This window comes from Lissotriton helveticus, chromosome 6 (genome assembly GCF_964261635.1).
Source record: "Lissotriton helveticus chromosome 6, aLisHel1.1, whole genome shotgun sequence".
In the NCBI taxonomy this organism is placed as follows: domain Eukaryota; kingdom Metazoa; phylum Chordata; class Amphibia; order Caudata; family Salamandridae; genus Lissotriton; species Lissotriton helveticus.
Genome location: NC_136067.1, coordinates 1,421,851,175 through 1,421,876,152, shown reverse-complemented (window position 1 = coordinate 1,421,876,152; position 24,978 = coordinate 1,421,851,175). Strand labels below are relative to the sequence as shown.

The window sequence follows — 24,978 nt, the reverse complement described above, 5'->3', positions numbered from 1 at the left end:
AACAAAGCGATACAAAAGGGGATGATGGATGGAGCGCTTGAGCAAATCAAACATTCACCCCCAGTCAACTGATCTGGGTTTAATCCATCACCATTCTTTAGCCCACTCAGCCACCCCATTTCAGACATGGCCATATGCAAATCAGTCTGACCCTGTGCCTCATGGGAACAGTCCAGCCCGAACTGCCAAGCCATGTCTTCCATGGACCGTAAACAAGCATCCTGGGACCGGTTTCGGATTCATAATCCTCATCAGCCAGGCTATCTTGAATCCAGTGGCCAAGTGAGCAAGGGACTCACGTCTGAGCATACCCTGCCACACTTAGGGCGAACAAAGCGATACAAAAGGGGATGATGGACGGAGCGTTTGAGCAAATCAAACACTCACCCCCAGTCAACTGATCTGGGTTTAATCCATCACCATTCTTTAGCCCACTCAGCCACCCCATTTCAGACATGGCCATATGCAAATCAGTCTGACCCTGTGCCTCATGGGAACAGTCCAGCCCGAACTGCCAATCCATGTCTTCCATGGACCGTAAACAAGCATCGTGGGACAGGTTTCGGATTCATAATCCTCATCAGCCAGGCTATCTTGAATCAAGTGGCCAAGTGAGCAAGGGACTCACGTCTGAGCATACCTTGCCACACTTAGGGCGAACAAAGCGATACAAAAGGGGATGATGGACAGAGAGTTTGAGCAAATCAAACACTCACCCCCAGTCAACTGATCTGGGTTTAATCCATCACCATTCTTTAGCCCACTCAGCCACCCCATTTCAGACATGGCCATATGCAAATCAGTCTGACCCTGTGCCTCATGGGAACAGTCTAGCCCGAACTGCCAAGCCATGTCTTCCATGGACCGGAAACAAGCATCCTGGGACCGGTTTCGGATTCATAATCCTCATCAGCCAGGCTATCTTGAATCCAGTGGCCATGTGAGCAAGGGACTCACGTCTGAGCATACCCCGCCACACTTAGGGCGAACAAAGCGATACAAAAGGGGATGATGGACGGAGCGTTTGAGCAAATCAAACACTCACCCCCAGTCAACTGATCTGGGTTTAATCCATCACCATTCTTTAGCCCACTCAGCCACCCCATTTCAGACATGGCCATATGCAAATCAGTCTGACCCTGTGCCTCATGGGAACAGTCCAGCCCGAACTGCCAAGCCATGTCTTCCATGGACCGGAAACAAGCATCCTGGGACCGGTTTCGGATTCATAATCCTCATCAGCCAGGCTATCTTGAATCCAGTGGCCAAGTGAGCAAGGGACTCACGTCTGAGCATACCCTGCCACACTTAGGGCGAACAAAGCGATACAAAAGGGGATGATGGACGGAGCGTTTGAGCAAATCAAACACTAACCCCCAGTCAACTGATCTGGGTTTAATCCATCACCATTCTTTAGCCCACTCAGGCACCCCATTTCAGACATGGCCATATGCAAATCAGTCTGACCCTGTGCCTCATGGGAACAGTCCAGCCCGAACTGCCAAGCCATGTCTTCCATGGACCGTAAACAAGCATCCTGGGACCGGTTTCGGATTCCTAATCCTCATCAGCCAGGCTATCTTGAATCAAGTGGCCAAGTGAGCAAGGGACTCACGTCTGAGCATACCCTGCCACACTTAGGGCGAACAAAGCGATACAAAAGGGGATGATGGACGGAGCGTTTGAGCAAATCAAACACTCACCCTCAGTCAACTGATCTGGGTTTAATCCATCACCATTCTTCAGCCCACTCAGCCACCCCATTTCAGACATGGCCATATGCAAATCAGTCTGACCCTGTGCCTCATGGGAACAGTCCAGCCCGAACTGCCAAGCCATGTCTTCCATGGACCGGAAACAAGCATCCTGGGACCGGTTTCGGATTCATAATCCTCATCAGCCAGGCTATCTTGAATCCAGTGGCCATGTGAGCAAGGGACTCACGTCTGAGCATACCCCGCCACACTTAGGGCGAACAAAGCGATACAAAAGGGGATGATGGACGGAGCGTTTGAGCAAATCAAACACTCACCCCCAGTCAACTGATCTGGGTTTAATCCATCACCATTCTTTAGCCCACTCAGCCACCCCATTTCAGACATGGCCATATGCAAATCAGTCTGACCCTGTGCCTCATGGGAACAGTCCAGCCCGAACTGCCAAGCCATGTCTTCCATGGACCGGAAACAAGCATCCTGGGACCGGTTTCGGATTCATAATCCTCATCAGCCAGGCTATCTTGAATCCAGTGGCCAAGTGAGCAAGGGACTCACGTCTGAGCATACCCTGCCACACTTAGGGCGAACAAAGCGATACAAAAGGGGATGATGGACGGAGCGTTTGAGCAAATCAAACACTAACCCCCAGTCAACTGATCTGGGTTTAATCCATCACCATTCTTTAGCCCACTCAGCCACCCCATTTCAGACATGGCCATATGCAAATCAGTCTGACCCTGTGCCTCATGGGAACAGTCCAGCCCGAACTGCCAAGCCATGTCTTCCATGGACCGGAAACAAGCATCCTGGGACCGGTTTCGGATTCATAATCCTCATCAGCCAGGCTATCTTGAATCCAGTGGCCAAGTGAGCAAGGGACTCACGTCTGAGCATACCTTGCCACACTTAGGGCGAACAAAGCGATACAAAAGGGGATGATGGACAGAGAGTTTGAGCAAATCAAACACTCACCCCCAGTCAACTGATCTGGGTTTAATCCATCACCATTCTTTAGCCCACTCTGCCACCCCATTTCAGACATGGCCATATGCAAATCAGTCTGACCCTGTGCCTCATGGGAACAGTCTAGCCCGAACTGCCAAGCCATGTCTTCCATGGACCGGAAACAAGCATCCTGGGACCGGTTTCGGATTCATAATCCTCATCAGCCAGGCTATCTTGAATCCAGTGGCCAAGTGAGCAAGGGACTCACGTCTGAGCATACCTTGCCACACTTAGGGCGAACAAAGCGATACAAAAGGGGATGATGGACAGAGAGTTTGAGCAAATCAAACACTCACCCCCAGTCAACTGATCTGGGTTTAATCCATCACCATTCTTTAGCCCACTCAGCCACCCCATTTCAGACATGGCCATATGCAAATCAGTCTGACCCTGTGCCTCATGGGAACAGTCTAGCCCGAACTGCCAAGCCATGTCTTCCATGGACCGGAAATAAGCATCCTGGGACCGGTTTCGGATTCATAATCCTCATCAGCCAGGCTATCTTGAATCCAGTGGCCATGTGAGCAAGGGACTCACGTCTGAGCATACCCCGCCACACTTAGGGCGAACAAAGCGATACAAAAGGGGATGATGGACGGAGCGTTTGAGCAAATCAAACACTCACCCCCAGTCAACTGATCTGGGTTTAATCCATCACCATTCTTTAGCCCACTCAGCCACCCCATTTCAGACATGGCCATATGCAAATCAGTCTGACCCTGTGCCTCATGGGAACAGTCCAGCCCGAACTGCCAAGCCATGTCTTCCATGGACCGGAAACAAGCATCCTGGGACCGGTTTCGGATTCATAATCCTCATCAGCCAGGCTATCTTGAATCCAGTGGCCAAGTGAGCAAGGGACTCACGTCTGAGCATACCCTGCCACACTTAGGGCGAACAAAGCGATACAAAAGGGGATGATGGACGGAGCGTTTGAGCAAATCAAACACTAACCCCCAGTCAACTGATCTGGGTTTAATCCATCACCATTCTTTAGCCCACTCAGGCACCCCATTTCAGACATGGCCATATGCAAATCAGTCTGACCCTGTGCCTCATGGGAACAGTCCAGCCCGAACTGCCAAGCCATGTCTTCCATGGACCGGAAACAAGCATCCTGGGACCGGTTTCGGATTCATAATCCTCATCAGCCAGGCTATCTTGAATCCAGTGGCCAAGTGAGCAAGGGACTCACGTCTGAGCATACCTTGCCACACTTAGGGCGAACAAAGCGATACAAAAGGGGATGATGGACAGAGAGTTTGAGCAAATCAAACACTCACCCCCAGTCAACTGATCTGGGTTTAATCCATCACCATTCTTTAGCCCACTCTGCCAACCCATTTCAGACATGGCCATATGCAAATCAGTCTGACCCTGTGCCTCATGGGAACAGTCTAGCCCGAACTGCCAAGCCATGTCTTCCATGGACCGGAAACAAGCATCCTGGGACCGGTTTCGGATTCATAATCCTCATCAGCCAGGCTATCTTGAATCCAGTGGCCAAGTGAGCAAGGGACTCACGTCTGAGCATACCTTGCCACACTTAGGGCGAACAAAGCGATACAAAAGGGGATGATGGACAGAGAGTTTGAGCAAATCAAACACTCACCCCCAGTCAACTGATCTGGGTTTAATCCATCACTATTCTTTAGCCCACTCAGCCACCCCATTTCAGACATGGCCATATGCAAATCAGTCTGACCCTGTGCCTCATGGGAACAGTCCAGCCCGAACTGCCAAGCCATGTCTTCCATGGACCGTAAACAATCATCCTGGGACCGGTTTCGGATTCCTAATCCTCATCAGCCAGGCTATCTTGAATCCAGTGGCCAAGTGAGCAAGGGACTCACGTCTGAGCATACCCTGCCACACTTAGGGCGAACAAAGCGATACAAAAGGGGATGATGGACGGAGCGTTTGAGCAAATCAAACACTCACCCCCAGTCAACTGATCTGGGTTTAATCCATCACCATTCTTTAGCCCACTCAGCCACCCCATTTCAGACATGGCCATATGCAAATCAGTCTGACCCTGTGCCTCATGGGAACAGTCCAGCCCGAACTGCCAAGCCATGTCTTCCATGGACCGTAAACAAGCATCGTGGGACAGGTTTCGGATTCATAATCCTCACCAGCCAGGCTATCTTGAAGCCAGTGGCCAAGTGACTCACGTCTGAGCATACCCTACCACACTTAGGGCGAACAAAGCGATGCAAAAGGGGATGATGGACGGAGCGTTTGAGCAAATCAAACACTCACCCCCAGTCAACTGATCTGGGTTTAATCCATCACCATTCTTTAGCCCACTCAGCCACCCCATTTCAGACATGGCCATATGCAAATCAGTCTGACCCTGTGCCTCATGGGAACAGTCCAGCCCGAACTGCCAAGCCATGTCTTCCATGGACCGGAAACAAGCATCCTGGGACCGGTTTCGGATTCATAATCCTCATCAGCCAGGCTATCTTGAATCCAGTGGCCATGTGAGTAAGGGACTCACGTCTGAGCATACCCCGCCACACTTAGGGCGAACAAAGCGATACAAAAGGGGATGATGGACGGAGCGTTTGAGCAAATCAAACACTCACCCCCAGTCAACTGATCTGGGTTTAATCCATCACCATTCTTTAGCCCACTCAGCCACCCCATTTCAGACATGGCCATATGCAAATCAGTCTGACCCTGTGCCTCATGGGAACAGTCCAGCCCGAACTGCCAAGCCATGTCTTCCATGGACCGGAAACAAGCATCCTGGGACCGGTTTCGGATTCATAATCCTCATCAGCCAGGCTATCTTGAATCCAGTGGCCAAGTGAGCAAGGGACTCACGTCTGAGCATACCCTGCCACACTTAGGGCGAACAAAGCGATACAAAAGGGGATGATGGACGGAGCGTTTGAGCAAATCAAACACTAACCCCCAGTCAACTGATCTGGGTTTAATCCATCACCATTCTTTAGCCCACTCAGCCACCCCATTTCAGACATGGCCATATGCAAATCAGTCTGACCCTGTGCCTCATGGGAACAGTCCAGCCCGAACTGCCAAGCCATGTCTTCCATGGACCGGAAACAAGCATCCTGGGACCGGTTTCGGATTCATAATCCTCATCAGCCAGGCTATCTTGAATCCAGTGGCCAAGTGAGCAAGGGACTCACGTCTGAGCATACCTTGCCACACTTAGGGCGAACAAAGCGATACAAAAGGGGATGATGGACAGAGAGTTTGAGCAAATCAAACACTCACCCCCAGTCAACTGATCTGGGTTTAATCCATCCCCATTCTTTAGCCCACTCTGCCACCCCATTTCAGACATGGCCATATGCAAATCAGTCTGACCCTGTGCCTCATGGGAACAGTCTAGCCCGAACTGCCAAGCCATGTCTTCCATGGACCGGAAACAAGCATCCTGGGACCGGTTTCGGATTCATAATCGTCATCAGCCAGGCTATCTTGAATCCAGTGGCCAAGTGAGCAAGGGACTCACGTCTGAGCATACCCTGCCACACTTAGGGCGAACAAAGCGATACAAAAGGGGATGATGGACGGAGCGTTTGAGCAAATCAAAAACTCACCCCCAGTCAACTGATCTGGGTTTAATCCATCACTATTCTTTAGCCCACTCAGCCACCCCATTTCAGACATGGCCATATGCAAATCAGTCTGACCCTGTGCCTCATGGGAACAGTCCAGCCCGAACTGCCAAGCCATGTCTTCCATGGACCGTAAACAAGCATCCTGGGACCGGTTTCGGATTCATAATCCTCATCAGCCAGGCTATCTTGAATCCAGTGGCCAAGTGAGCAAGGGACTCACGTCTGAGCATACCCTGCCACACTTAGGGCGAACAAAGCGATACAAAAGGGGATGATGGACGGAGCGTTTGAGCAAATCAAACACTCACCCCCAGTCAACTGATCTGGGTTTAATCCATCACCATTCTTTAGCCCACTCAGCCACCCCATTTCAGACATGGCCATATGCAAATCAGTCTGACCCTGTGCATCATGGGAAAAGTCCAGCCCGAACTGCCAAGCCATGTCTTCCATGGACCGGAAACAAGCATCCTGGGACCGGTTTCGGATTCATAATCCTCATCAGCCAGGCTATCTTGAATCCAGTGGCCAAGTGAGCAAGGGACTCACGTCTGAGCATACCCTGCCACACTTAGGGCGAACAAAGCGATACAAAAGCGGATGATGGATGGAGCGTTTGAGCAAATCAAACACTCACCCCCAGTCAACTGATCTGGGTTTAATCCATCACTATTCTTTAGCCCACTCAGCCACCCCATTTCAGACATGGCCATATGCAAATCAGTCTGACCCTGTGCCTCATGGGAACAGTCCAGCCCGAACTGCCAAGCCATGTCTTCCATGGACCGTAAACAAGCATCCTGGGACCGGTTTCGGATTCATAATCCTCATCAGCCAGGCTATCTTGAATCCAGTGGCCAAGTGAGCAAGGGACTCACGTCTGAGCATACCCTGCCACACTTAGGGCGAACAAAGCGATACAAAAGGGGATGATGGCCGGAGCGTTTGAGCAAATCAAACACTCACCCCCAGTCAACTGATCTGGGTTTAATCCATCACCATTCTTTAGCCCACTCAGCCACCCCATTTCAGACATGGCCATATGCAAATCAGTCTGACCCTGTGCATCATGGGAAAAGTCCAGCCCGAACTGCCAAGCCATGTCTTCCATGGACCGGAAACAAGCATCCTGGGACCGGTTTCAGATTCATAATCCTCATCAGCCAGGCTATCTTGAATCCAGTGGCCAAGTGAGCAAGGGACTCACGTCTGAGCATACCCTGCCACACTTAGGGCGAACAAAGCGATACAAAAGCGGATGATGGATGGAGCGTTTGAGCAAATCAAACACTCACCCCCAGTCAACTGATCTGGGTTTAATCCATCACCATTCTTTAGCCCACTCAGCCACCCCATTTCAGACATGGCCATATGCAAATCAGTCTGACCCTGTGCCTCATGGGAACAGTCCAGCCCGAACTGCCAAGCCATGTCTTCCATGGACCGGAAACAAGCATCCTGGGACCTGTTTTGGATTCATAATCCTCATCAGCCAGGCTATCTTGAATCCAGTGGCCAAGTGAGCAAGGGACTCACGTCTGAGCATACCCTGCCACACTTAGGGCGAACAAAGCGATACAAAAGGGGATGATGGACGGAGCGTTTGAGCAAATCAAACACTCACCCCCAGTCAACTGATCTGGGTTTAATCCATCACCATTCTTTAGCCCACTCAGCCACCCCATTTTAGACATGGCCATATGCAAATCAGTCTGGTCCTGTGCCTCATGGGAACAGTCCAGCCCGAACTGCCAAGCCATGTCTTCCATGGACCGGTAACAAGCATCCTGGGACCGGTTTCAGATTCATAATCCTCATCAGCCAGGCTATCTTGAATCCAGTGGCCAAGTGAGCAAGGGACTCACGTCTGAGCATACCCTGCCACACTTAGGGCGAACAAAGCGATACAAAAGGGGATGATGGACGGAGCGTTTGAGCAAATCAAACACTCACCCGCAGTCAACTGATCTGGGTTTAATCCATCACCATTCTTTAACCCACTCAGCCACCCCATTTCAGACATGGCCATATGCAAATCAGTCTGACCCTGTGCCTCATGGGAACAGTCCAGCCCGAACTGCCAAGCCATGTCTTCCATGGACAGGAAACAAGCATCCTGGGACCGGTTTCGGATTCATAATCCTCATCAGCCAGGCTATCTTGAATCCAGTGGCCAAGTGAGCATTCGATACCATCTCTCACCAAATATTGCTGGAAAGATTACGCTTTATAGGTGTCCAGGACACGGCTTTGAACTGGGTACAAGATTTCTTGATAGATAGGACTCAAACAGTGAACCTGGGCCTTTTAAATCTAAGACCAGACAGGTTACGAAGGGGGTCCCTCAGGGCTCCTGTCTTAGCCCGTCCTTATTCAACGTGTATGTCGCCCCTTTAGCCGCTCTCCTTAGGAAAATTGGGTTTTTCCCAATTTCCTATGCGGACGACACGCAATTGATTTTCACATACAATAAAAATACCCTTAACAGCCAGAACACGTTATTGGAAGGCATGAAAACAATCACCTCCTGGATGAAGACCAATTTCCTGCAATTAAACACAGGCAAAACGGAAATCATGCTTTCCAGGGAGGCTGTTACTGGGTGGTCTCCTAGTTGGTGGCCAGAAGAACTGGGTACTGCTCCCACTCCAAAGACAGTTGTTAAAAATCTTGGGGTCTTAATAAATAATGACCTTAATCTAGAAGACCACATAGCAAATACTAAAAAATCTTGCTTTTACGCACTGAGCCTGCTGCGTAAGATCTTTCATTTTCTCCCAATCAGTACTCGCAAAACACTAATCCATGCTCTAGTTCTTAGTCGCTTGGATTATGGTAACGCTTTGCTGATTTTGGCTAGGGACTCTGACTTACAAAGTTTACAGGTAGTAAAATACTGCGGCACGTCTGATGACTAGTGCCCCCTAGGCGTTCCCCATCTCTTCCTTTATTACACAACTTACATTGGCTTCCGATTCGGAAGAGAATTAATTTTAAAGTGTGTTGCCTTGTGTTCAAAGGCCTCAATCAGATGGCCCCTATCTATTTGACGGAAAAACTTATTAAATACACTCCTTTTCGGACACTTCGTTCTGAGGGTAAAGGCCTACTGGTGGTGCCTCAAATTAAACTAGCCAGACTAGGAGGAAAATCTTTTTCATATATAGCCCCCTTGCTATGGAATCAATTACTATACTTAACAAAGAAGGGAGGTAGAGTACAACGTAGGATTCCTACTCCACGGGCACTGATAAATAAACAAGAAGAATCCTACTACCAAAGTGTAAATAAAGGGGGAGAAAGGGGGAACACTCAGTGTTGTGTAAAATACCCCTCACACACCAACAGGCCCCTTGGTGTCATGCTTCATCATCGGGGTCTTCGCACCCCGCTAAGGGGATGCGGCACGCTACGACCTGCGACTACGCGGGAGCGTTGACAAATCAGACTATGTGTGGTGTGTGTTGAGTGTAGGTGAAGGGGAATAGATGTGAGTGGGAGGTGTAGTGAGAAATTAAAAAGTACCTGGCTAGTGGGTAAAATGAAAAAAACTTTATTTCGTACCCCTGGCTGGTGCTGTTAAAAAAGTGCAAAAGAACGAGTTTTTCTTGTCTTAATTAGGGACAAAAAACTCTGGTGTGCGTCGACATGTTTCGGTACTGGTGTACCTTCTTCAGGACGGGGCACAACTCCCAACCCTACTCACGTTTTTCTAAGGAAAATGGGTTTATTTTAATTATTCTAAAAAGTGATTACACTCATTAAAGACGGCTACAATGTGCCTACAGCGGTTCTCTGGATCATGTAATTACATGTCCTGAAAAAAGAAAAAAACCATTAGGTTTGGTTACCATATAGGACTGGCTCAGACAGGTGCAGTCACCTGGAGCCCCAAACAGTTAATTAAACCTGTAAAGTAAAACAGACATACAAACACACAACAACATATAAGACACATTTAGGGTTTTTTACATATTGTCCTTGGACATACTCATGGTCTTTGCTGTCTATTGCCTCATGAGCAAGTCCTGAGCATCAAGGTAGGTAGGTGGATCCACAATCTATAAGGATAGAGAAGTGGATTCAGTGTTGTTGCTTTTACTCACTTTTACACTCCGCCATACACCTAGATAGGCTGGACTTTGTTTGAAAAATACTCACGAAATCCGCCTATATCGGCCTCCTTCTACCACCCTGTGCTGCTCCGCCGTGAGTGAAGTACGGATGAGCTAGGCGGTATTTAAAGGAGGAATGGATGTGTTTCCATTGGTTGATTGGCGGAAATGGCAAGTGACCATGTACGGAGAATACCTGTGTTGCCGCCCCCTCCACGCGTGTGGTCTAGTCACATGTAGCATGTAACCCTCTGTTATTCGTTCATTGCCGGGTTTGGGTATGTCCAAACATGGACTTTCCGCTCGTCAGCCACTCACTGGCTGTTTCTGTGACTCGCGTTGATCGAGAGCCCATGGGATGCAGCTGCCGCGCGTCTGTCTATCGTACGCGCATGCGCACAAACGAATTTTTCGGCGCATTCTGTGAGCATGCGCGAAAGCGATTATCGACAGAGCATGCGCGATGATGTTATGTTATTAGCGCTAGTCACTGAGGATGCTTTGTTTCTAGTTTACCAAAATACATCATCATTCAGGATGCATCTGGTTGTTGAATGGCAGTTAGTTATCTAAACAAAAAGGGGGCATTGGTTTAAGTATGAAATGACCATGTCTTTTTCCGTGCCTACTTTTTTGCAGAGCCTGGGAACCTTTACCAGTGGCCAAAGAGTTAATCATTGGGTCATTAAAAGTACAACCCTATGTACAGGTAATAAGTCGCCACAGAATTGAGTATATCTGAATGACAACTCCCTCCAGACAAATCCCTGAAAATATTCTGCAAAAAAGTAGGCACGGAAAAAGACATGGTCATTTCATACTTAAACCAATGCCCCCTTTTTGTTTAGATAACTAACTGGCATTCAACAACCAGATGCATCCTGAATGATGATGTATTTTGGTAAACTAGAAACAAAGCATCCTCAGTGACTAGCGCTAATAACATAACATCATCGCGCATGCTCTGTCGATAATCGCTTTCGCGCATGCTCACAGAATGCGCCGAAAAATTCGTTTGTGCGCATGCGCGTACGATAGACAGACGCGCGGCAGCTGCATCCCATGGGCTCTCGATCAACGCGAGTCACAGAAACAGCCAGTGAGTGGCTGACGAGCGGAAAGTCCATGTTTGGACATACCCAAACCCGGCAATGAACGAATAACAGAGGGTTATATGCTACATGTGACTAGACCACACGCGTGGAGGGGGCGGCAACACAGGTATTCTCCGTACATGGTCACTTGCCATTTCCGCCAATCAACCAATGGAAACACATCCATTCCTCCTTTAAATACCGCCTAGCTCATCCGTACTTCACTCACGGCGGAGCAGCACAGGGTGGTAGAAGGAGGCCGATATAGGCGGATTTCGTGAGTATTTTTCAAACAAAGTCCAGCCTATCTAGGTGTATGGCGGAGTGTAAAAGTGAGTAAAAGCAACAACACTGAATCCACTTCTCTATCCTTATAGATTGTGGATCCACCTACCTACCTTGATGCTCAGGACTTGCTCATGAGGCAATAGACAGCAAAGACCATGAGTATGTCCAAGGACAATATGTAAAAAACCCTAAATGTGTCTTATATGTTGTTGTGTGTTTGTATGTCTGTTTTACTTTACAGGTTTAATTAACTGTTTGGGGCTCCAGGTGACTGCACCTGTCTGAGCCAGTCCTATATGGTAACCAAACCTAATGGTTTTTTTCTTTTTTCAGGACATGTAATTACATGATCCAGAGAACCGCTGTAGGCACATTGTAGCCGTCTTTAATGAGTGTAATCACTTTTTAGAATAATTAAAATAAACCAATTTTCCTTAGAAAAACGTGAGTAGGGTTGGGAGTTGTGCCCCGTCCTGAAGAAGGTACACCAGTACCGAAACATGTCGACGCACACCAGAGTTTTTTGTCCCTAATTAAGACAAGAAAAACTCGTTCTTTTGCACTTTTTTAACAGCACCAGCCAGGGGTACGAAATAAAGTTTTTTTCATTTTACCCACTAGCCAGGTACTTTTTAATTTCTCACTACACCTCCCACTCACATCTATTCCCCTTCACCTACACTCAACACACACCGCACATAGTCTGATTTGTCAACGCTCCCGCGTAGTCGCAGGTCGTAGCGTGCCGCATCCCCTTAGCGGGGTGCGAAGACCCCGATGATGAAGCATGACACCAAGGGGCCTGTTGGTGTGTGAGGGGTATTTTACACAACACTGAGTGTTCCCCCTTTCTCCCCCTTTATTTACACTTTGGTAGTAGGATTCTTCTTGTTTATTTATGGAATCAATTACCCCATGACCTTCGCCTGAATGACAATTACTTGACATTCAGAAAAAAGCTTAAGACCCATCTCTTCTAATTTCATCTTCCTCCCTATGTTGTACTGCTCTTGTCCTTAGCACGGAGATGCCCCATTTGGGGCGATTAAGGCGCTTTATAAATGCATAAAATAAATACATTAATTAATTAAGTTTCGATCCTAGGAACTCAGGATCATCATCAGGACGGGGGCTGCTGTGGTAGGAAGTGCTGTATGATTGGTATCCCAGGCGCGATGAGGCTGACACTCTTGTGGGCTGTCCGGCGAGGCGTGGGACAATCCAAAGTAGAAGTCAATAATCTCTGGCTGGGGGCCAGTGGAAGGGGAGCTAGGGTGGAACTGCCGGTGACCGGAAACAAATGTGGCAGTCTACTGCTGACACACACGCCACCCCTCTCCGCTTGGATTGACTCCTCTATTCTCCAGCCTTCAGTATCGTATTTTACATACTGATATAACTGACTCCACTACAGTTACCTTTTGAGATATTGTTGTCAATTATCATATATTCACCCAGATCTCAAGAGGTTTATGGGTTATACTCCTGTGGTTTTCCCTCACACCCCTTATGGCATCCTAGCCATAATGTTAGATTTTTATTGGAATAGAAAATGCATTATAAGAATTATGTCTTTATTGTCTGCTTACATCTTTAGTGGTAACAGGAAATCCTCCAATTTCTAGAGGGAACTCTAAACTCGGTTGAATTACCTTCACCATAGTACTTGCAAAGTGGAGGAAATTAGGCTGGTGATTTTCCTTCTAGTGTAGCTTTTCTTCTAGAAAATGGAGGATTTTCGATTACCGCTAAATCAGGCAATCAGTTGGCAACTCTTGAATCCTTAGATCTGTATAATAATAATTGCTCCTCAATTGACTATGCTGGGAAACCTGTCTTTATGGCTGGGTTCAATTTTTTGCCAAAATTGAGAGCGCTTAGAAAAAGATAAATGCTGATTTGAAAAGCTAAATAATAAACTCTATATTTACATATCATGTCTTAATGTAGCATTTGTACCACTGTAAAAATTAAGAGAGGGAAGGAAGAGGGAAATGGAGGTCGTGACTCACCCTCCTCATATACAGCGTTACCATCAATAAAAGGTCAACCTCGAGTCATCTAGGGTGGGCCCACTGGAAATAGGGCTAAGATCTTACTCACTAACTGAGTGGGGACCTATGATGACTATGCGACTACTGGGCACACTACCCTCCGGAGGTCCCTATGGGGCACCAGGCGTCCCCTCAATAAGTGGACCCTCTTATAAGAAAGGGTTTGTCTTGATTCTCAGCACCTATGCAGTAAGCGTTTTCCGAATGATAGCAAGCCTCCCATGGCAAGGCTTTTGCAATAAAAGTCAGTGAATTGTGCGACCGTTGGTTCATCATTTGAACTCGCTCCTCAGGAACTTACATGAATCATACTGGTGAAACCTGACTTTGAACAGTCAAAAAATTCTAGATTGTACATTTGAAAATTCTTTCTACAAACTCTGTGCAGTAACATTAATATTCAGGAGAGGGGCATATGTCTGTAGGTCATGGGGTATGTTTCTCAATAAGCAACCAGTTACATGGAAATATCTGAATGTATCTGATTAAACAAAAATTCGTATATACTAGTGTTATTATATAGAATTGGTTTACCATATTGGTTTATCATATGTATATTAAAACAATACAAAATTCATGTTCAGATAGTTAAACAGTTAATGATTGTCTGACTTTTAAAGTAGCCATATTTTCTTTTACTTTGCCCTTAAGTTATTACCTTGAACATGATATCTTTATTAGGTGCATGGCAAGCGTTAATGGAAGTGTTTTCTGATCAATTTTCAGATATTAATATACTACTTGCTGAACACTTTATTTGCTTATTAATAATAAATATTTCCTTTTAATTAAAGACACCTGCAGAGTGACTCAATATATGCTTGGTGTTTCGTATTTAAATGGCAGAGAGCAGTCTAAACACTATGGCATATTTATTAAAGATTCGTGCAACGCAGCAAGCCTCAAGCTGTGCAATGTGAAAGGGAAAGCGCCAGAATGCACCATATTTAACATCATATATCACATTCCTGTTCTGTCCTTGCACTGGCACACTTGTACCACCTAGTGCCAACATAGGCACGGTTGTATCATGATGTAAGGGTGCATGCATTGTAAGCAGGATTGTTTATGTGCAGGAAATGATACCAAAATGAGCCACACATAGAAAGAGGGTAAGAATAATGAGAAATAAAGTTATTTCTACTTGTTACGCCTCCCCTTTGCAGGCGTAGCATTCGATGCATACCATGAAACTGGTCCCACTATGCTTGTTTCCGGTCCAGGGAGGACTTGGCCTGGAAGTTTGGGCATGGCTGTTCCCATGGGGAGCAGGGTCAAGACTGATTTGCATATTGCTTGGTTCAAACTGGGTTGACATGAAGAGCAAAAAAACAATGGATTAAACCCAGATCTGTGACATGGGGTTGAGTTTTTGAAAGGTTTCGATACTCTGTCCATCATTTTATTATGTGATGTTCCTTTCCCAGGTCTACCACTAATGGTAAATCTGGGAATGGCCCAAAATCCATGGGTGGATGTGTGGGAACACCAACGCGTCACCCATGAAACGCCTCCCTGGGGCAGGGTAACGCAAGGCAGGGATTTACTAGGCCTTGCGTTACTCCAGATTTATCAAGCCATGCAGGGCCACGCAAGGTGACCTTGTGTGGCTAGATAAGCTTTAGTGTTGCATTGCCCTTGTTACCCTGTGCGTGGTGCAAGGGCGAAGCAACACCATGACAAGTATGGGCCTATGCAAACTGAAATCAACTCCAAATCTTGCGTGCCAGAACAGCTACAGGCAACTGTGGCTATCGAGAAAGAAAAATGTGCAGTTGAAGGACTTCCATAAAAACTCTGCACTAAAAACAAATGTGCTCAGAACAAGTGGGAAAACGGAAACTAAATATGCAGATAAGCTTAAAACAAAAGCTTTACCTTTGAATGTAGTGCTACATCAAAGTTATCCAGCCACACTACTAACTATAGAATACTCAGGGGCATATGTACAAGCCCCTATCGCCACGGGAATGACACTTTTTGTGTTAAGCGTTAATCCACTTAACGTGGCTTAACGCTGCCTTGTACATAAGGCATCCTTTCACGCTATGTTTAGCATGAAAGGGGCGTCCAGTGGGTGTTGTGGTGGGGGTTCCACTGCAACACCCATTGTATTTGACGATGCCCCCTATGTACAAGGAGGCAGAGGTAAAATTAAGACCAGGAAAACCCTGGTCTTAAGGTGGTGAAACGAGGATAAATGCATTATTTCTCCTTGTTTTTCCTTTTTCCATGTGTGCTGCCTTGTGCAAGGGTGCCTGTGGGGGCGCTAAGTTGTGAAACTTCGTGCTATCGCAGGGGGAAACACAAGGCTGCACCACATTGTTGTAAATGTGGTGCAGCCTTGCGTTTCCGAAGTGGCGGATCGTGTTGTTGAGCCCAGGAAGCTAACGTTAAGCTCCGCCACTTCATCGTACATATGGCCCTTACTTTCTTGAGGACTTTTCTGTAACTCCCAGAACACAAAAGCATCGCTATTTACAACCCACTTACTAACAGTTGTAAAAAACCTGACATCTTATTGCTAAAAGGTTAATTTCAGAGAAATTTACATTTTCCTCTGAAAGTCGTATAGTAACTGCATCTATATTGTTCACACCGTGTTCGTGTGAATGTTGCCATCTATTGTACATTTCATGTCCAAGAACTTCGACTACGAAAATTCTGCTGAATTCAGACTTCTATACCAACAGCTGCAAAGTTGCCTTAAGTTTAAACCTCACGAACACAACTATGCACGATTACCTTAGATTTAAAGTGGGCAGCACGTTTTATAATACACATTAAATTATTTAGGAAGACGTCAAACTTTTTCCAACATCTTCAGCATGCCGACATTGGGATATAAAGTGCATGTTTTCTGATTTTACAGTAGATAAAGTGTTACATTATTTTTCCCCATGGCAGTTGTATGCCAGTTTCAAAACATGTACCTACTCTTTAGTTTACTGTGGTTTGTTTTTCTCGTTCACGGCTACAGAGAACTAAGGTTGCTTATGTAGAAAATCTGGAGGGCTTATTTACAAGCCTCTGGCTCCGCCGGTGGGTCACTTTTAAAAAAGTGACGTCCCGGCAGCGCCAAGGGCTTGTAAATAAGCCCCCGAAACTTTAAGTACAGATTAGTGCAGCAATAAATCAGTCATCTTTCTTTTTTTAAACTTCATGGGACAAGAGGCCGAGCCTCCCTATAAATATAGTATTCCAACAGAGTGCCATACATAGTCCTTTATGTCTTATTCACAAGGCTTCTAGTTTTGCTGGAAACATCATGTTCTTTTTGTCGCATAAGTTATCTTCAGTGTTGAATATTGTCTTTGTTTGATCATCCCCGTCGTATTGAAAACATCATTTTTGCCTTATGATATCAATACTTTCAGCTTCTTTGAAGTGAATCTCTTCTTTATGGTTTTTAGACCTTTATGCCAGCAGATCTGTGAACTTGCTTTTATAACGAAAACTGAATTTTACGAAACGTTAAGGAACAGTTTGATATAGATCCCCTTCCCTTCATTCCATTCCTGATTTTTGGGTGCATAAACTGGCTCAGGCAATGCTTATTTGTTTTTGCTGAACTGTTCGGCATTGGCAACGCACACTGTTAAAGCAAAAAAGGTTGGCTAATACATTTCAAATGCCAGACCTATTGGCTATGCCAGTGCTTGTTATCTCCGTTGTGCATGCTTGCAAGATATATATTTTAAAAATAGCCATCACACAAGCTTGCCAAGGCCAGCCCTATTGACTTTGGCAATGCTTGTTGATAAATATTCTGAACATCTTAAAAACAAGCAACCCACTTCTTCTTTATATAAGTAAAAGCACTGAAAATATACTTGACACCTACTTTTTTGCCAGCTCTTCAGAAATCTCCTCCAAAGATCGTCCCTTTGTCTCTGGTACAAACAGTATTGTAAATCCAAGTGATGCTAGACTCATAACTGAGTACATGAAAAACATCCATGGGAGGCCAATAAGCTCTAAAATAAAAGAAAAAGAAAAACACATTTTTTAGCTACAATTGTGTAATGTGCAAATGTGTAGTAACCCTCTGAACAATATATATATTCACAGAAAAAAACATAGGTTTTAGGGACGTTATAGTTAGTTGGACATTTCACTCCCTTGTTATAGTTAGTTGAGATAACTATAACTCGCGCCCCCGCAATGCACTGCTGATGACGTCACATATTACATCATTCATGACATGGTCAGTGACATCACTGATGACATCACTGATGACATCATCCAGTGACTATGTGTTTCTATAAAATGTAAATATGTTTTATATATATAAATATATGTCAAGGTGTATTGAAGAAGAATGGGTGTATAAGAGTCAGGATGCATGATTAAGTAGGTGTGTGACTGACTGTATAAATGAGTGATTACTTGTGTCTTACTTAATGCATGTGTGTGTTAGCGACTGATACAGACATTCACACAGTTTAGGTTGTCAGATGGTGTGTGAGCGGTTGCATGGTTTGGTTAGCAGCTAAATGAGGATCTATATGGGCTATTGATTGCTTGTCTGAGTATCTGTATGGGTGCCCGCATGTCTGTGTGGGTGGGTGGGTGGGGGGTGTGACTGACTGAATAAATGTGTGAGTGGATAATTCACTGCGTATATGTGTTCAAGTCTGTATTTGTGAAGGGCTGTATGGCTGGGTGAGTTTGTGTATGGGTGTCTTGGTGAGTGAATGGATGCCTCAGTGGTACATGTGTGAGTAACTGCATATGTGAAAGGCAGTATATGAGAGTGTTGGACTGTATAAATTACTATATGTGAGAGTGAGTGATTGTGAGAGTGCCTCTATGGATCAGTGTGTGCTTGTATTAGTTATTGTATTAGAGTGAAAGTATGTGTTAGTATATGTTCAAATAAGTGAGGTGGTATGTGTATAACTGTACAGGTGAATAAATAAAAGTGTGATTCATTATTTCCATTACTGACTAGGTGTGTGAATAATCTATTAATGCGAGGCGGTGTCTGAGTGTCTGTATAGATATGTGACTGGATATGATAATGCTGTATTGATGGCTGACTGTATGTGAGTGACTGTATGGGTGAATGAATTGATGTGTGTGTAGACCTAGGAATTAGTCAGTGGATATGTACTAACTGGTATTGGTTTGTTCATGGTTTCGAAAAATATAGTCTGTATTTTAGAGTGGGTGTATCAAGTGTTATATTAGGGTCTGATGAGGTGCATCAGATTGTCACGTGGATGATATCATCAGTGATGTCATCAATGATGTCATTTGAAATATCATGAGTGATGTTAACAGTGATGTCACTGACCATGTCATGAATGATGTAATATGTGACATCATTAGCAGTGGGTTGCGGGGGCGAAAACTGCAAATCTCACCACTCTTCCATAGATACCATCCGCCAACAAAATTGCCACCAACGAGAGCCAAAACTAACGCTAATGATATGCAAAGTAGGAGTTCTGTGCAAGAAAAAACATGAAAACACCACTTCCCCATATTTTCAACAACTAGCCAAATCTGCAATGCGGTCCAAAAAACAGACGATAAGCCGACTTACAAGTAACAAATAAACATCAACCTTTAACTGGTATAAGGAGGTCGACTATTTACTGAGTGAATTAGACCCAACTCACAGCCACATCTAAAGACCAACACGTGATAGAGCTACTGATCATGCAGCTCCGACACCCAGCAAGGCCAAAGCACCCAGCGCCACCACCACCAGAACCTCCCCCCCAGACCACCCCCACTACTACCACCGAGGCAGCGCAAAACAGGACATCGGACCTTCCCAAAATACCATGTCCCCTCAGCCGCACAATAGCTGAATGTTGGGAGTTGTGGCAACCAACTATATATGAAGAAGGCAAGTCACCCATCAATAATAATGCACACAATGCCAAGTGTAATGCTGATGTGTTGCACAGACCACACTATGCAAAGCACAAACCTCTTTATGTGGAGATATACTATTGATACTTGTAGTGTTGTTCACAGTGGACGCAACCATGTTACCTCAGGCAGTGGGGAAGATCTTGGTCATGTAGCTGTGTTGTCCCCCCCTGTAAGCGGAAGCAGAGTGGGCTGGTCCAACGTACACCACTCTGGCGTAGTAGTATGAATAAATAGGCCAGGCCCTGGGTGTGGTTCACTTGTGATACAAAAGGGGATGATGGACGGAGCGTTTGAACAAATCAAACACTCACCCCCAGTCAACTGATCTGGGTTTAATCCATCACCATTCTTTAGTTCACTCAGCCACCCCAGTTCAGACATGGCTATATGCAAATCAGTCTGACCCTGTGCCTTATGAGAACAGTCCAGCCCGAACTGCCAAGCCATGTCTTCTCTGGACCGGAGACAAGCATCCTGGGACCGGTTTCGGATTCATAATCCTCATCAGCCAGGCTATCTTGAATCCAGTGGCCAAGTGAACAAGGGACTCACGTCTGAGCATACCCTGCCACACTTAGGGCGAACAAAGCGATACAAAAGGGGATGATGGACGGAGCGTTTGAACAAATCAAACACTCACCCCCAGTCAACTGATCTGGGTTTAATCCATCACCATTCTTTAGTTCACTCAGCCACCCCAGTTCAGACATGGCTATATGCAAATCAGTCTGACCCTGTGCCTTATGAGAACAGTCCAGCCCGAACTGCCAAGCCATGTCTTCTCTGGACCGGAAACAAGCATCCTGGGACCGGTTTCGGATTCATAATCCTCATCAGCCAGACTATCTTGAATCCAGTGGCCAAGTGAACAAGGGACTCACGTCTGAGCATACCCTGCCACACTTAGGGCGAACATCTGCAGACCGGCGGCCCTCACCCTGGCACGTGACTGCCGCCATGACTGCGGGCCTCCTCCACACAGGCCCACTGCGAACCCAGCAGCACAGCACTGCAGACTTATGTCTGTACCGACTACTGCCTTCGATCTACACTGTGGACAGCAGGGTTCACAATTTGAATTCAGCCTTGATTTATTAATTGCACAGAGAATTGTACTCTATGTCCTCGGATTTTGTCAAGAAGTGACAAAAAGCATTCCTCGATGTCAATGCTAACTACTGCCTTCGATCTACACAGCGGACAGCAGGGCTCACAATTCAGATACAGTGGCGATTGCAGATGACGCATTCCAGTTCACAAGACACGTTGCTCCTACTGCGGCCCGCCGGGACTCCGCATCGCAGGATGCACACACGCTGTGTGCTTCAAGTGCTACTAACTCACTGCACCATAAGTTATCTCCACGTGGCCTTATCAAGGCAAGACATTGCTCCCAGTACGGCCCGCCGGGACCACATATCATCGCAGGGTGTGCACACGCCGAGTACTCCAGGTGCCACTAACTGTGCAGCTCAACTCAACGCCACGTGGCTGTGCGACCATCCTGACCGCTGCCTGCGCCCTACACTGGGTTTACACGGTTCACAATTCAAGATTAGAAGCGACGCAAATTGTGTAAGAGACTATAATGGGTTAAGATGACCAAATGCTCCCAATCTGTGCAGCTCAAGTCAACGTCACCTGCCTGTGAGCCTTTGCTAACCGCTACCTCCGGCCTACACTGTGGAAGACCGGCGACACGTGGTGCCAACTAATCCTGTTCAACACAAGCCGATCCCACATGTGTAACTGTGTCCTGAGTCCTGAATGGCAATCACCCCAACTCCGTAAGTCAACCACAGCATCAGACTCCCTTCGATCAGTGAGGCATATTGCCATATGGAAGGCTGGCGACACGTACTGCCACTAACTCTGTTCAACACAAGCCGATCCCACCAGTGTAACTGTGTCCTGAGTCCTTAATCGTACTGACCCCAAGTCCGTGGCAGCGACCAGAGCACCACACTCCCTTCGATCAGTGAGGCATATTTCGATATGCAAGGCTGGCGACACGTAGTCCCACTAACCCTCTTTAACACAAGCCGATCCCACGTGTGTAACTGTGTCCTGAGTTCTGAATGGCAGCGACCCCAACTTCATGGCAGCTACCACAGCACCTCACTCCCTTCGATTAGTGAGGAGTATTTACAGATTGAAGTCTGCCGACAAGTGGTGCCACTGAACCTGCACTATGCAGGCCGGTGGGGCCACCAACGTATGCACATGGCTGTGGGCCCTTCCTCATCGCTACCTCTGTCCTACACTACGGTCAGCAGGCCTCACAATTCATATACAGTCCCGATTCCACATGACGCAGTGCAGTGGGCAAGACACATTGCTCCCAGTGCGACCCGTCCACATCAAGCATCATCACAGGCTCATACAGTCTCAATGCTTCTGGTACCACTAACCCTATTTAACAAAAAACAATCCCACATGTGTAACTGTGTCCTGAGTCCTTAACGGCAGTGACTCCAACTTCGTGGCAGCGACCACAGCACAAGACTCCCTTCAGTCTTATTTGTTGTTCTTTTCTTTAAATAATTTTTTTATATGTAAATCTTTACATGACTAAGATTCTTCTTTCTCCAACCATACAGGGACACTTCTGGGCCCAAGAAGGTTGTTGGGGGTATGTTGGTAATGTGGGAAGAGGGTACGTTACCTGCTAATGAGAGGAGAGGGAGCATCAAAGGGGTGTCACTCACAGAAAGAACTCCGATATGTTTTCACAAATGCCTCGGACAGATGCCAGCGGACTGACTGAATCACAAAATGGTTTTTCAATACTTATGTAGTGTGAGTTATGAACAGTTCGGACCTAGGTTCGCAGAGGGACAGCTGCGGCCCGTCTGCTCGACTCCCAGACGCAGTACTACGAGCCGTCCGCATCATTGTGTCTATCCCTGCCCTGTTCCGTAGCACGCCACGCCACACCTCGCCACTCAGATTACATTCCAACGTTGGCCCCACATAGCTACCTGTCACAGGCCTACTTGCTGTTGGTGTGCAGGTCAGTGGTCTAGTTCTCAACATATCACAGCCACTTCCTGAGGGCAGGTTTGCACACACACCAAACCCATCCGGCACAGGCCATCTGACCATGCAAATATAATAGATCGACAACGTCACATCCTTTATTGGCGGTGCTGACTAGCTGGCGAACGCTCCACCGTTCTCAACCATAAAGAGTCCATGAAAAGTTGAACAGAAGGTTAGTCGCACCCTCAGCTGTATGTCCGTCAGCGGACTACCATCCCCTTGGCGTGGACTTCATATGTATAGGGTTAGTGCCACCCCAAACTCATGTGGCCATCAGGAGCCTACCACCACGTGGCACGAACTTGAGTTCCACAGGCTTAGCGGCACCAAACCCTGAGGTGGTCTCCGCCATTGACGACTCAGTACTTACCGACATGTGTGAGATCTGCTGGGCCGCGGAAAAGCTGAAGTGGTCTCCACCATTCAGGAATCAGCGGCATCTGTATGATCCGCGAAGAAACTGATGTGGTCTCCTCCATTCAGGACTCAGGACTCAGCAACACATCTGAGATCCGTGGAGTATCTGATGTGGTCTCCGCCATTCATGACTCAGGACTCAGCAACACATCGGAGATCGGCGCGGTTTTGACGGGCACATGGAGTTCGCCCACAACTGCACACTCCGCTGGCACCAGGTAATTATTTGCTCATGGATGCGGAGAGGCGACAGTCTCTCTCTCTTTCTTTTTTTTTTATATTTCTTTTTATTGAAAATTAAAAAAGAAAACAGCAAGGTGTCAGATAAATACATCAAGCAGATAGACTGTGCAATGGCGGATCCAGAAAACAAACATCATTTCACTCAAATATAATAAAGAAGGGGTGAGGGGAGGGGAGGAAGAGGACAAAAGGAAGCATTCAGGCACTATATAGCGTGATGGTCAGGGGGAATGTGGGAAATCAGGTATCACTGTCTCAGGTGGTATACATATCTCTCCTCTATAGCGATTCCAGGGGGCCCATATTTTCTGCCACTTCAAAGGGCGACCCCGAGCTACGTACACTGTCTTTTCCCTAAACATACACCAATCCATATCATTCATCCAACAGTCAATAGTAGGAGGCCGTTGGGATCCCCACAGCTGTGCAATATTGCGTTTGGCAATCATCAATCCCAAGGTCACCCACTGAGTTTGGGCTACATTGTGATCGGTGGGCTCCCAAACATTTAAAATACAACGCCTGGCTTCAGGTAAAAGTGCGATCCCCGTCACATCCTGGAGTACCCCATGAACCCTGCGCCAGTAATCCATGATATGATTACATTCCCATAAGATGTGCAGAAAAGTGGCCAGCGGCCACACCCCCGCCTACACAGACCCTCCTCCGAAAAACCCATCTGCACCAAACGAGGGCCCGTGACGTACACTCTGTGCAGTATTTTAAGTTGCACTAATCTAAGGCGAGCTGGTATCGCCACCTCCTTCGGGGAGGAGATTGCTGACTGCCAGTCCTCCTCATCAAGTTCAAGGCCATCATGGGTCCACTGATCCCGCAGCTGGGAGAGAAGGTCCGCTCTATGATTAATCAATTTTTTATACACCAGAGAGATGGTACTATCCGGTATATATCCATCCAGCACACGATCCTCCAGCGGGGCAGATTCAGGTATCTCCGTCCCTTTAGGAAAGACCGAATCAAGTGCATGACGAATCTGAGCATAACGGAAGAACTCCGATCCACCCAGTTTGAACTCGGTCTGCAGGGCCACAAAGGACTTCACCTGTCCCTTCGCCCAGAGGTCCCCCACCTTGGAGATACCTATGAGGTCCCACCTGTCAAATCCCTTCGTATTCCACAGTTTACCAAGCCGATCCAATCCAAACAGCGCAGTAGCCAGGGTCAATCGATCCTTCCATCCCAATGCATCAGTGGCAACCTGCCAAACACGCACAGCCGTATGCGTCGGCCCCGTCAGGGATCCCACTGCCGATTTGGAATAGAGTGCCCTATTGTAGTTACCTCCGGGGAGCAGCCACCTGTCCATAGCGAAACCCGGGTGAGGCCCGGGACAATATGTACCATGGCTGATAGCTCCCAACTGCGATGCCCAATAGTACCGTTTGATATCAGGAAGAGCTATACCCCCGTCGTACCAGGGGAGTGTCAATTTGGCAAGAGCAATTCGGGGCCTACCATCCCACAGCAACTCCCTTTGCAGACCCTCAACCACA

At 47.0% G+C, this 24,978-nt stretch overlaps 1 protein-coding gene across 1 annotated transcript in view; it reads right to left on the bottom strand.

The window, feature by feature from the left end:
* SLC2A12 (solute carrier family 2 member 12) overlaps nt 1-24,978 on the bottom strand; it is a 481,869-nt gene that overhangs the window by 22,603 nt on the left and 434,288 nt on the right. Inside the window, exon 4 of the mRNA XM_078649211.1 lies at nt 17,718-17,850. Within this exon, the coding sequence (XP_078505337.1) occupies nt 17,718-17,850 (133 nt within the window). The remainder of the gene's footprint in view (nt 1-17,717; nt 17,851-24,978) is intronic.